This window comes from Martes martes, assembly GCF_963455335.1.
Source record: "Martes martes genome assembly, chromosome: 4".
NCBI lineage: Eukaryota > Metazoa > Chordata > Mammalia > Carnivora > Mustelidae > Martes > Martes martes.
In genome coordinates, this window is record NC_137891.1 from 89,720,738 (window position 1) to 89,734,948 (window position 14,211).

Consider the following 14,211-nt stretch of genomic DNA (forward strand, 5'->3'; position numbering starts at 1 on the left):
GAGGCTTATTCCTTCACAAACTAGCAATTCCATCATTCGAAATCTCTAGTGGTCTGGAAGGCATAAGAATGATGTAAGTCCAAATTCTACTGCCCTTTATCCTTTGATGACCGTTGCTCAGACCTCTAAAGGGATGCCAAACACAACAGCTCTTTTTCACCTGATAGTTCTTCAAATATTTAAAACCAGTTCTCATCTCCTTGTGATCTTGTCCAGGCCTAAAATTGTTTAGTTTCTCTGACAGTTCAAGATTTCTGGTCACCTGGCATGGTGGCTCCTGTCTTCACTTTGTTCCCTGGTTTGCCAAAGTCCCTTTTACAAGACGGTGTCCCACAATCTAACAATCTAACAATATTTCTGACATGGTTGAATTGGTTTTTGTAGCAACCTTTGCCTACAAGTTCCTTGTCCCGGCAGGTTTCTAAGTAACTCCCTATTCTCAAGTCCACGAATGACTAGAGAGCCAGGGCTCCTGATCCTGTACCTCTATCACTGATATTTTTAATCAAGCTCAGGGTTTCTTTTTCTTTAATCTTTTTTATCTTTTCTAAATTTCTTTTTTTTTTAAAGATTTTATTGATTTATTTGACAGAGATCACAAGCAGGCAGAGAGGCAGGCAGAGAGAGAGGTGTAAGCAGGCTCTCTGCTGAGCAGAAAACCTGATGTGGGCTCGATCCCAGGACCCTGACATCATGACTTGAGCCGAAGGCAGAGGCTTCACCCACTGAGCCACCCAGGCGCCCCAATCTTTTCTAAATTTCATCATATTGACATCAGTACTCTGTTCCAGCCTGGTTAGAGTTATTAACTTGATGTTTATAATACCCTCCCCCATTTGAACAACAATGGGGAAATAGAAGATTCTCCAACATTAGATCAGTATTTTAGCAGGTGGCAAAAAGTCCTCAATAAAACAGTTTAAAATTTAAATCTAGGCTTGGAATTTAGATCCTAACAGAGGTATTTCTGTAAATGTTGTGCATCTTTTAACTTTCTCCCTGGGGAATGTGTCAGGGTAGGAGCAGGGCGCCTGCCGTACTGGCTGCATGGGGGCAATATGTATAACTCACAATATTCAAGAGCTTCTCACATGATGATGCCATCAGGACAGTTCTTTGAATTTTTTTTTTTTAATCACTATATAACCTGGACTTTGCTCAACTTTTCTCTGGCCACCTAGGCAGGCAGTGTTGGACTCTTGTCCGACTACTTTTAAGGATGTCTTGGCTGGATCTTGCACATGTCACCAACCTCTGGGCTTTCCCCACATAAGAGAACCGCTTTGTTCTTACTGGGAGCCCCAGACCTGGCTGAGGCAGAACTCTCTAGCTTTCCAGAGCCCTACAACTCCCAGGGTAAGGACCACACCAGAATCATAAGCAAGGGCAGGGAGCTCACCGGGGAGGGGAGGAGGGAGAACACATACCTTCCAGCCCTTTCTTGGAATTGCCATAAAGTTCCTCGTAGATCTGTAGTTCCGACTGGAGGGACTGGAAGAGCTGCTGTTTCTCCTCACACTGCTGCTGCAGGAGGGCGAGCTTGTGCTGCAGCCTGCATGGGGGAAGCAAGGGCCTGCTGAGTGCCTGGCGCCCCTCGGCCCCTCCAGGCCACCGGCTGTCAGCCAGCCTTTGCATCACGGGGCTTTAGCCCTAGATGTCAACCCAGAGGTCATGAAGACCATTACTTTTACTTTACGGATGTGGAGCTCAGAGGCTCTGAGAGGTGAAGTAACTTTGCTTGATGTCATGCCATTAGCTACGTTAGTTGGGAGCAGACACGCAAGCTCCGTATTCTTCCTGCCCCTATGGTGCTCTATTCTTGGTGACAGGCAGTCATAGGGTTTGTGTCGGGGACACGCATGATGGCTGGTGGGGATGCTTCCTATGTTACAGTGAGACCAATATCCTTCAACTAATGGGAAGGATGAGGACATTTTTCCCCCCCCAGGATCTGATATGCTGAAACCCTCCCCCCTTATTTTTTAAAGATTCATCTGAGAGAGACAGAGATCACTTGCCTGCAAGCGGTAGGAGGGGCAGAGGAGGAGGGAGAGGAGGAGGGAAAGAACCCCAAGCAGACTCCAAGCTGAGCACCAGACCCAGCGCAGGGCTCATTCTCATGACCCCGAGATCATGACCTGAGCCAAAATCAACAGCTGGACACTTAACCGACTAAGCCACCCAGGTGCCCCTGATATGCTGAAGTCTTCTAAAATGGGGTTTTACTCTCCCAACTTTGGCTTGAAAAGGCATTCTCAGAGAAGTCCTTCCTTCTGCTCAAATTCATCCATAAATCAGGAATAACAGAGGGGAAACTGAGGGCCCCAAAAGGCTCCAATACCTGTCTTGTCAATATCCCATTAAATCTGAAAACAAGGCCCTCTTCCTTCTTGTTGGGCTCCCCCTTACCTGGAGTCTTTCTCCTGGAGGCACAGGCGTTCCTCCTGGAAATGCAAGATCTCCTGCTGCTTCTCCTTCAAGTCTTCCAGAAGCTGCTGCCGCTCCCCCTTTTGGCGCTCCAGCTCCATCTCCAGCTCTTGAAGCCGGGATCGAGAGGACAGCAGGGCCTCCCTCAGCCGTTCTGTCTCCTGGGAGCGCTCTGGGGAGCAGAACACAGGACGACTTACACTGTGGGGGCAGAGGCTGGCAGGACAAGGAGCCCAAGCTCCTCCATCCTGACTCGCAGAACTAAGGCAACAGGAATGCAAGCTGATGCCGCAGCTGCTCCAAAAAGCAGAGGGTGTCAGCTCACTACATCCACATGCCCTGGGGAATGTGGAGCCTCCACCTTTGCAATGCCCTTGATCTTCTGCTTTCATAAGGTCTACCCTGCTATTAGAGAAAACGCTGCGGTTTCTTTCTTTCCTTCCTTCCTTCTTCCCTTCCTTCCTTCTTCCCTTCCTTCCTTCCTTCCTCCCTTTTCTTTGAGAATTTATTTATTTATCTGAGAGAGAGAGAGAGAGAGCAGGAGCAGCAAGGAAGAAGCAGAGGGAGAGGGAGAAGCAGACTCCTCTCCCTGCTGAGCAGGAGGCTCCATCCCAGGACCCTGGGATCATGATCTGAGCCAAAGGCAGGTGCTTAACCAACTGAGCCACCCAGGTGCCCCAAATGCTGTGGTTTCTAATGCTCACTATTTTCTAAGTTCACACACCCTCTGTGTGATAATCCCTTCTTTAATTTTGCCAAAGAGTAACACCAAGTCATCTTGTCCACAGTTTTTAGAATATATTATATTCGTCAATTTGAAAATGGGCACATCTGTCCTTTTCTGGGCTTGCGGAATCTCAATAACCTGCATGATTTCCCAGAGACTAAGGACAGGGACTCTGAGAACCAGGCTGCCGGAGCTGTCAGTCTACCAGGGGGAAGTCCCTGGGCCTGGCCCACCGTGCTTGTCCTCATCTTAGTGACTTCTCCCCATTGAAGTCTGTGCTAGCCTGTCCCAGCATGCAATGGTGGTGTAGCAGTTGTGTCTTCTCTCTTCTCTGTGATGTCTCGTTACTTCCCCATCAGTGACCTCTCCCCTCACATCTTCCTGCTCCGAAGAGGCAGATTTAGAAACATCACTTGCTGTCTCTTCCCGTTCCACAAGATTGTGGGCTTAATCCTTTAGGAAATTATTAGTCTTTCATGACTATTCAATAAATATTTGCAGAGAAATATAATTTTTATTGACCATATATTGATTTGATCAAGTCAACTGACACTAAGGTCAGCTGCCCCCAGGTCACACGGGAAATGGTGCCCCATCTCCCTTGGATGCCCATCAAATAGTGCTGAGAACGCTCTGGAGGACATCTGGCTGGTGCTTCCAGGCACAGAGTCCTGAGGATTACTGAGCAGAGAGGAGCCTGGACTGGGTGAATGAGGGGAAGTAGTGAGGAGACGGGGATGGCAGCTCAGTACCAGGAGAGACACATGAGGCTGCAGTAAAGTCTGGACAGGGAGAATAGACACCTAACTGGTATCCAGTTCATAACTAATGACTGAGTATCTGAGTATCTGTGGGTTGCACAGAGGTGGTGGGTGTGCTAGGGCTATCTTTGTCCCTAGCACCTCAGAGCATGAGGGCCCATGGTTGGGACCTCTCAGGAAGTAGCCCCTTCTAGACTGAGAACCACATGGGACTTTGGGTTGGTAGATCTGGTTAGCTGTTATCTCCACCTTCTTCTCTTGGCTTCAAAAGGTGATTGGTGTGGCCAGGAGGAAAGGGACCGGGAAGGAGCGCAGTGTGTGGCTTTTACCACCCACCTCTAGAAACATGACTCAGTTGAGCCTGAAGGCTCCGGTTTTCTTCCTTAAGGACTCTGTTCTCGTTGTAGAGCTGAGGTGTGGGTTCCAGGCCGGGGCTGTAGAAATTGGAGGTAGATCCTGTCCCAGAAAGTGTAAGCAGACACGTTACACATTAGGGTAACAGATGCTTTCCAGAAACTACCTATTCTCTCCCTCCAGAAATACTGTCCCAACCCAGCAGGAGTGCCTGGGTCCCCAAGGTCTGGACCCCAAGCCTGGCAAGCCCAATGCCTGGTTTCTGTGTAGGCCCCACCACGTGCCCCAGCTGCAGCTGTTCCAGAGGCTCTTGTCCCCGCAGGAGCCACCGAGGGGCTGGGGCCAGGACAAGGGCATGTAGAAGGAATGGCCTCCAAGAGACCACAACCTGAGAGGAGAGTGTTGGGAGAATGGCCGCCTTGGTGAGTGGCTACGGGAAGGTGCCCGCTGAGCGGGCTCCACCACGTGCCAATCCCATGGTAAGGCAGAGAGGTCAGCAGGCACATATACCAGCAGACTAAGGACGGGCTGGGAAGTCAGACGCCCTGCAGACATGCCTCGTTAGCTCTGCCAGGAGGAAAGTTCTCTCTTAGCTCTAAGTGAGGATAAGAGCACCTGCTCCCCCTGCCTTGCCGGACTGTTTAGGAGCAAGTAGAGGAAAGCCCAGCACACGCTTTGGAAATCGTGAAGCCCAGCCTCTAGAGGCTCCCGGTCGTGACAGTGTGGGCAGCTCTGGGCCTCTCCTACCGCTCCCACGGGCTGCGCAGCTGAGCCGGTGTTCAAGCTGCTCCCGCAGCCGGTCGTTGATGCAGATGGACTCCTCCAGGCGCTGGCGCAGGTTCCGGATCTCTCCAAGATGTTCCTCCAGCAGGTCAGCCCCTGCAGCCATCCCATCAGGACAGGGGAGAGGTGCGAGATGAGGAATCCTGGTCACCAGGGGGGCCCAGGTAGAAGTGGGGTACAGCCAGTGGCTCCTCAGCAGGATCCCTAAACATCCCCACCCTTGTCCCAACTTCATTCTCTCACATGGGCACTCAGGAACACAGCGACTTTGCTTAAAGAGGAAACGGGCTGTCAAACCCAGGACAGACCACATGAAGCATGCCCCAGGGGCTGCCTCCTACACACAGTTAAGTGTGAGGGAGTTTCAAGACTATTTATTTATTTGAGAGAGAGAGACAGACAGAGAGAGAGAGAGAGAGAGAGAAAGTGCATGAGCAGGTGGGGGGGCACAAAGAGAGGGAGAAGCAGACTTTCCACTGAGCAGGGAGCCCTCGATGCGGGGCTTGATTCCAGGACCCTGAGATCATGACCTGAACTGAAGGCAGACACTTAACCAGCTGAGCCACCCAGATGCCCCAAAGTATGAGGGAGTTTTAATGTAAGTGTACAGTGACCAGTGTAACCGGTGAGGGTGAGGGAGTTCCACGTGGTTTAGAAAAATAACCGAAGTATCAGGAAAGGTATGGTGTGACCTGAGTGTGACTTTCTCTCCTGAGTGTGTTAGGGAAGACTTCACTCTAGCCTGATACCGTTCTTCTTATGGATACTCGACAGAATATTCTTTCACGAGGCATCAAGCCCTTCCTCCAGCCTCAGAGAGGAGGCATGAGGTAGAAGTCCGTGGATATAAACTTCTCCTGTGTGGTTAATGACACGAACGTGAGAGCACAAGGTGTGTTCCTGACTTTCCCAGTTCCCCGAACAACACTGAGGCACTGGGCAGGGAGGCTGAAGTGGGGCACTTAGAAAGGTCCAGCACAGATAGGACCCTGTCATTTTACCCCCATTCTGTAAGCCAGGGACTAGAGAAATGAAAAATGCCCCTGCCCAGCTAGGAGATTCGAAATGAGATTTCATCTCGCAGACCGACCTGTTTGGCTTTATGTTTTACCTGTGGGTTTGGAGTTAAGCTGACACACAGAGGACCCTGAGGACAGGTCGCCTGATACACTCCCCTTCTGAGGCCTCATCACATCCCACTGGCTGCCACTGCGCAGGTAGCCAGGCTCCAGGATTCTGCCCAATTCTGGGCCGCCCCTCAGAGGAGAGTGGGGCTGGGCGGGGTTGAGATAGTGAGAAGAGCTGGCTTCTGAATGGTTGCTTGGCAGTGCAGCTGGGGAAGCAGGATGGACGGCGCTGACACCTGGGCAGAAAGAAACCAGAATGAGGAAGAGAGGATTGGAAGGGAAGGACCGGCAAGGAAGTGTGGGATTGCTAAGAGTGGACACTAACGGGGACATGTGCGATGTCGGAAATCCCAGTGCATTGCGGAATACCAGTTAGATGAAGACCATAACCTAGAAGCCATAACTTTCACCTCATGTGTTTGCTGGCATGAGACACCAAGAGGCGGAGGATGGACAAAGTATCTGGAAGTCACCAGTGTACACAAAGGAAAAGTCCAGGGGCTGCACTCCTGGCTTCTACCATAATTCCTCAAGATACAGTCCAGGAAAGTTCTGGAAGGAGAACTCAGTCCCAAAGCTGGGGGATACAGCACATTCCTATTCATAGATGTGCTCAATGCTAGCATCCATGGAGGGATGTGGGACCTTTCATTTAACATAGGCTGATGCTCTCATAGATCTTAGGAAATCATGGGCCTTCCCCTGACCCCGATCATCTCTGCTTCTATGTGAAAAGAAGTCCAGGCTGTGGGAGAGACAGAGAGAGGTGGGCAGGGCTGTAGTTTAGGATATTCCTATTCAGAAGACTGCTTTCCTTCAGGGATTATCAGCATGGGCAGCATCGTAAGCAGGTAGCTTGACCTAAGCAAAGAGAAAGAGGTCATCATTCCCTCCAACTAAGCCAAACTCCTCAGAGGGGATAATGCAATTGGCTACTTGTCAATTTTTATCTCCATTTGTAACTGGTTCTCAAACTTATCCACACACTACAGTCACCTTGGAAAATGTAAACAAACACATACTGATGCCTGGACCTCCCAGAGATTTTGCCTTAACTGGGGATACAGCTTGGGCACTGGATGTTTTAAAACCATCCCAGGTGATTCTAATTGGCAGCAAAGTTTGAGAAGTACCCATCATGGGTCTCTCCTTCCTCAATCTGCAAAATAATAGATGTTCACTAGGATCACTGGGGGATGAAAAATGTCAGCATCTGAATCTTTTTTTTTTAAATAGGGCCCATGCCCAGCATGGAGGCCAATGTGGGGCTTGAACTCATCACCCTGAGATCGAGACCTGAGCTGAAATCGATCTAGAGTCAGATGCCTAACTCACTGAGAGTCACTGAGCTACCCATGTGACCCTCAGCATCTAAATTTTAGTTGGGATTTGTAAAGATGTGATTTCCTACCTCTTTCACACCCCCTTCCTCCCCAGCCCAACACAAGGAAAAGGGGGAAATCAGGGGTTGTCGACAGCTTACATTTTAACCAAGGCTGTAGAAGGTTCCAAGTCTATCAGTAACAGCGATCATCATTCTCACATTCTGGTTGCCCAGGCCACACAACAGAGAGCACATGCCCTAAACCATGCAAAGACACCAGACAGACTCTAACACAAGGAGATCTTTGCCCCACGGTGCCCCTAGAAGCCGCCATGCACCACTGTCCATGTGGAAGCTTGTTTCAAAGCAAACAAGGAACACTGATAAGCTGCCCTCCCTCAGAGAGGCCTGTGCTTCAGGACAGAAAGACAGGCCGTAATCTTGCTCACCAAAGCTGGGACCATCCAAACTCTAGTCAATGGCTCAGACTAAGTATGACTTGATCCCATCAACAGACCCTTTTTCATGCACAGATGTCTCCTATCTCTCCTTTTGGACAAAGACAAACTGACAAATGTGCATAGGTAAAGGAAAAGACAAGTCAGCTAGAGATCACTCTTGCCATCTTGATATGGGACAAATTTGTTATCCATCGAATATCAAATTCTAGATCAGAGGTTCTGATGAACCGTCTACTGATCTCTAAAGAGACAGAGAAAAGATTGGGCCTTCCAGAATTTGTTGAGCCTAGCTCTGAGCAGGATGGTAACAAAACCATCCTAGACAGAAAAGGTATCATGGAAACACAGGACTGGAAGCAGAAGACCTGGACTCAAGCCCATCTCCCCCACTTACTAGTAACCTTAAACAAGTAGCTCTACTCCCCTGAGCCTTAGTTCCTTGCCCGGGCTCTACCTATCACACAACTGGTGTGAGACTCAGGAAGACCAGGTTTGTGTTGCTGGGTTAGCCTAGATTGCTACACCTGGGTAAAGCTGTGATAAGCAGGAGGCAGTCTTCTAGACGTTTCTGCCTGCAAAAAGGGGAGCTGTACAAACTCTCCTAAAAAGAGGATTGGTTCTGGGAATCAAACTGGGACAGAGTAGACCAGAGAGTGTGGTCACTTTCAGGATTGACATAAGAAAAAAACTGGGCTAAATGATGATGGGGGCTTCAGGTATATGAATTCTCAGCTGTGGTCCTAGGTCACTGGACACTGTGCCTGGTTTCCCTTACCATCAATCTCTGGCTCATCTGAGCCTTTATTTTATTTATTTATTTTTTTTGAAGGCACAGAATGTGGTTTTAAGGTAACATCAAACTGATTTCTAAAAAAAAAAAAAAACTGATTTCTAAGTGGGTGTTTGTTTTTTTAAAGCATTACTAGAGAGCAAATTCCTCATTTGAGGGTTCTTCTTCTTTTTTTCTAAGCTATAAATGACCCCACACCAACAATTTTGACAATGAGTCACCCAGCCCAGACATACATCAAAGCCTTTCCAAAAAGTTGACCATACAGAGCCTGAAACAGTTACAATCAATACGATCAATGATCTCTGGGAGTCAGAGGACAGAATTTACAATCAGGTATCACAGCCTGTGCTTCTGGTCCGAGCTGCCCACGTGTCACCTGTCCCGGGGTAGAAATGAACCGTGTGCCCTAGGAAGGGGGGCTTTGCCGCCTCTTCTGAATCCCTCTACTGCTACTACCCTTCATGCCCTCAACATAATGATGTCAGGAGCCGAACTTGGTGAAGAGCAGGAGACTATCGTAGGCATGGAAAGGACTCCCCAGAAATGGACACTTTGTCTCGCACAGGCAAGGCACAAAAGCTCTCACCCGTGTCCTGCCTGCAGACACATCACCGGTGTGTCAGGCTTTCAGCAGACTTGCTGGTACCCCACACTGGCAGCAGCGGGGCAGGAGCAGGTCTAGGACCTGACAAAATGATGAGACACACACACACCCCCCAGAAAGACAACAGTAAAGGTATTTCCCCAAAAAAGCAAGCAGGGCCATCCGCCAGTCCCCTGCTGGCGACATGCACACCCTAGGTCATTTTTCAAAACTCCGCCGCCAAGCCAAAGCCATGCAGGGCCACATGGGGCGGGGCGGCCAGGCCCAAGCACACGAAGGCCACAGGAAGTGCTCACTTTCTCCCAGCTGTTTCTGCAGCATCTGCAGCTCCTGCTGAGCCTCTGCCAAGGAGACCACGGGGGTCTCACAGCAGCCAAGGAGGGGAGGGCCAGTGGGGCTGAAAGGCAGGAAGCTGGGTGCTGCTGAGGGCAGTGGTGCCTGGGGAAGGCTAACCAGCGTGGGTATGGAGGGAAAGTGAAGGCCTAGAAACACAGAGTTGGGAAGAAAGGAGACACGTCATTAGAAAGAAAGGAATGGGGAAAAGATGAAGAAGATGAAACTATTTCTTGTCCTGATGTCTCCTTGGGGGGCGGCTATCATTCAGCATGGTGCCCGCCAACAAGGCGAAGGGCCAGGGTTGCCACCCAAGAGCCGGGCTTAGCGGACCCCTCTGCCTTCTCCCTTGTTGGGGACATCCAAAATACATATTCTATGCTCATCTTGGAAACAACCAGCTAAAGCAGGTAAGGTGGCATAGCTGTATCCCAGGCAGCTATGAGAGCCTCTCCCAGCTGTCCCATTCACGGAGGGGTCAGGACATCCACACCTTAATGCTCCCAACCACCCCTGGGCGTGAGTCGGTCCTTGCCCCTGTGACAAGACTCCCTACACCTGGAACTCCTCTGAGAGTATGAGGGCTCATCCCGAGAGGGCAGAAGCGGGCTGGGACTGTGGGGAAATGTGCATTCCTCATGCGTGTCATTCGAGTCTCATGGAAACAAACCTGAGAATCTCAAATCAACGCGTTCATTCACCAAAAGAAAAATCAAGGTCTTGGTAAAGTGACTCAGACACAATAGCTTGCATGCCGGTCTGGGCATTCAAATCACTTAGGAAAAATTCTTTTTTTTTTTTTTTTTAAAGATTTTTTTTTTTTTTAATTTGTCAGAGAGAGTGAGCACAGGCAGAGAGAGAGGCAGGCAGAGGCAGAGGGAGAAGCAGGCTCCCTGCCGAGCAAGGAGCCCGATGTGGGACTCGATCCCAGGACCCTGGGATCATGACCTGAGCCGAAGGCAGCCGCTTAACCAACTGAGCCACCCAGGCGTCCCAGGAAAAATTCTTAATGCGTGCAGTTGCTTCAGGCTCTGCTCTATTAAGTCATTAACTTTGGGAGGAGGGCTTGGAAACTTGCATTTCAAATAGATCTCCACAGATGACCATGATGTAGCCCATCTATGGACAAGTCTTTAGGGACCCTGGGACATTTCTGATGTCTGAATCTGTCTCCTCTTTCCTAAAAACAGTTATATGGCAGGAAGCCTGCTGGGAGCAGAAACCAAGACCAATCTGCGGAGAATGCCTCCGTGGAAAACAATGAGTACATTCTAATCACGTCCCTCGCCCCGGGATGCTGATACACTGTCAGAGCAACACTGTGAGGATACCCATGTTGCCCAGTGACACAGGTCAGGCATCCTTCAGGCAGGCGTTCCGATTTTAAAACCCCTGGCCTTCTGCTCCGTTTGACCCCAGAGCATTTGCACAGATGTCTACAGCGCTAGGCAAACAGCTTTTCCCCATGACTTCCTGGGCCAGCTGCTGCCTACTCTGGCCCAGAAACTTCGAGCCCCAGCTCAGAAAGGGTCAGACACATCCCCTTCTGAAGATTTTGGCTGATGGGCTCTCAGGAGAAATGGGAGCCACAGAAGGACAGCATGTGCCTTCTGCGGGCACCTTATGACAAACCACACTGAGGGCAGCCAGCCCGTTGTGGCAAGAGATAGGAGGCAGGGACAAGGCTTGTCTTCTTGCCATCACTGGTGTGGGGCTCTAACTGAGCACACTCCTGGCAGTTAGGTTGGGGCAGGTAAATGAAATGTACCCCTCCAACTGGCTGCAGGACAGGCACGATGTACATATCAAGGGCTGCCCGGTTGTTCGTAAATCCATGAATGAATGACCATGTAATGTGGACAGAATCTTGTAGGATCCGGAAGCATCCCGAGTTGTTGCAGAGGCTCGCCCTGAATATAAAATGGGTAATGCTTCCAGGCTAGCCATGAAGTGACTTGCTTTTTGTTCTGTGGTGACTATAATCATGGGAGAGACATTTTGCCTCTTAGCTCTCCAGAGTGAATGGAAAGAAAGAAATGAAAATGTTTACTTTAAAAGGATTTGCTGACTACTGGTCAAAATTGGTATTCTGATCAAAGTCTACTACTACAGATCTCTGATTTGCCTAAAATATTTAGAACCAAGAAAATGCAGACACAATTGGTGGACTAGGAAGTCCTCTTGATTTCATCTAGGATCTGAAGCCTAGAAGCCTCTGATAGTGGAAACATTCGTCCTTGAAGAAAAGTCAAACAGGCTGCTGAGGGAGAGGAAACAGCGCTCCCGCTGTGTTGGCTGTCGCATACCTGGATGGGCCTGGCTGGCCTCCTGGGGGGGGTTCTGGGGAGCTGGCAAGCTGATGGGGTTGCTGCTGGGTTCGGCCTTAACCCCCCGAGGTGCACTGGTTGCTGATGGCTTAGAAGACAGTACAGCGGAATGACTCGAATGATGGATGGAATCTACAAAACCCATGAATGAAAGAAAATGTTTGGTGGTCGACAAAGAACTGGAATCTGGCCTTCTATTGAGCCAGCGGTACCAGGGCAGGGCCTGGCTTTCTGGGAAAGCACCAAGCACAAACACTGTGAGCCGTGTTCATTTCCTTGCTTGCAGTTAGCTTCTTGAGGGAGGCAAACCACCTGAGAGGTGAGAGTGGGGCCCAGACCCAGAAACCGTGAAAATGGCATTTCTAAAAGTACCAGGTGGCAGCGACAGCATCCGTGACTGCTGACAGATACCCAGGGGACACTGGCTCAGGACATGCAGTGAGCAAGACCACTGCAGGAGGGAGATGATGTCCCATTTGAAGAAGGAAGTCAGACAGACGGTCTGTGCTCATGAGACAATGGGGAAGAAGAGCCTGCCTGGATGTTCTCGCTCTTCCCACTGCCCTTCCCCTTGGGTCTACCAGCTTGCAAATCCAGTGGAGACCCAGCAACACCCCCCGGATTCGGGAGCAGAGCAAAGATCCTGAGGCACTGGGGCCTGTACTTGGTGCTTGGTCCCAGGGCCACGTTCAGCCTGACACACCAGGAAGGATCTATAAGGCCTGGCTAGAGAAACAGGAGGTTACCTGAGCGACCAGGCAGCGCCTTCTTCTCTTCGTAGTGTGTGTACTCGCTGGCTACATCCATGTCAGAGCAGGCTTCCAGCTCATCAGACAGGAAGGAGGAGCTGCTGGGAGAGCGCTGGGAGTCCGACAAGGCGTGGCTGCTGGAGGGCGTGAGGGACCGGGCGTCCAGCTTGGCCTGCAGGACCTCAATCACTTTCTCTTTCTCCTGCAGCTCTCTGCTGAGCCTAGTGGGGTGGAAAGAGACAATCGGTGAAGCCAAGGGCACCAGCCCAGCTTGTCCTGACCAAGGCACATGGGAAAAGCCACCTAAGTCAAGGGAACCTTTCCTGTGAAGAACCATCAAAATAACCTATCACTGATTAGGGGCGGAGAGTAGGTGGGGTGCAGAGGGAGAAAGAGGCGCAATCACCACCCAGGGCACTGCCCACAGGAGATGCTGGGAACTAGCAGAGATTCAGCCAGCCCTGTAAGGCACAGCTGCTCCAAGTGTGGCCCCAAGAACTGCTGGTTACCAGTCTCCTAAGTACAGTAACTGAAGGTAAGCAGTGACCAACACACAGCAGTCTGGCATCGCCCTTGACAACGGAGAGCAGGATGTGTGGAATCATTTGGATGATTGAGGTACAGCCCATGTATGTGTCTGGGATGGATTAGCAATGAAAACAAAACCAAAACGCTTTGCTCTTCACCGCAGGGACTTGGAGCAGCACCACGTGGTCTAAAGCAGGCTTCCAACGGAGAGGGGCTTAGACTAGAGGCTACAGCTACGGATTTTGAGCCCATATTTTACTGTACATGGTAAGATTCTCTGCAGTGACTCATTGAAAATTGGTTCCTGAGAGACCGTAGACTCCCAGGAGTCTGCAACACCCAGGCCTTTCCCCCACCCCCACAAGGAACTACATTACGGTTCTTCAATTCTTTTTTTCCCCCGGGGGAACTGGACTACTACCAAATGAGCTGCCAACGTAGCTTAGGGTAAGTCAACTCAGCAGCACAGCCTCATCTTTAAACACCAGGAAGAAAGCAGAGGAGAGCCTTCGGGGTGCCAAGGACCGCTGGAACCTGGTTAGTTTACTGTTGGGTCAGACTGAGTCTAGGTTACCAAGCCTGGAGCATAATTACACAATAGAAATCAACAGAATTATAGCAAAAGAGAGGCTAAAGTGTCTCATGAATAAACGAACATGTTATAATCAGCATTTCCCTGCCCCGATTTGTAAAGTTTACAGTCACCCTGGACCCCTTGGGCCTTGTTCCTGATTCCTTTACCAGATCCTATTTCAAGTTACCTGAGGGCCAGAGGTTCAAGTCCAGCTTGATCTTTCTCACTTTTATGATCCTCTGTAAGCCAAATTTAGAAAGACATGGTAAGAAATTAAATAGATCCCACTTCCTACATTATAAATGCAAGAGCATCTGTGGGTACAGAACGGTGATTCCT

General features: G+C 50.1%; 1 protein-coding gene across 6 annotated transcripts in view; it reads right to left on the reverse strand.

The window, feature by feature from the left end:
- Window positions 1-14,211, reverse strand: part of LOC308342466 (myomegalin-like) — a 177,126-nt gene that overhangs the window by 11,766 nt on the left and 151,149 nt on the right. For 3 of the 6 annotated variants that reach the window (XM_080802904.1, XM_080802899.1, XM_080802896.1), the window contains 9 exons: window positions 14,060-14,111; window positions 12,768-12,991; window positions 12,001-12,153; window positions 9,658-9,843; window positions 6,164-6,415; window positions 5,017-5,148; window positions 4,252-4,371; window positions 2,410-2,599; window positions 1,428-1,552 (listed from right to left, as the gene is read on the reverse strand). In XM_080802904.1, coding sequence (XP_080659030.1) covers window positions 1,428-1,552; window positions 2,410-2,599; window positions 4,252-4,371; window positions 5,017-5,148; window positions 6,164-6,415; window positions 9,658-9,843; window positions 12,001-12,153; window positions 12,768-12,991; window positions 14,060-14,111 — 1,434 coding nt within the window. The remainder of the gene's footprint in view (window positions 1-1,427; window positions 1,553-2,409; window positions 2,600-4,251; window positions 4,372-5,016; window positions 5,149-6,163; window positions 6,416-9,657; window positions 9,844-12,000; window positions 12,154-12,767; window positions 12,992-14,059; window positions 14,112-14,211) is intronic. The other 3 variants (XM_080802897.1, XM_080802898.1, XM_080802900.1) reach the window with 2 other exon arrangements.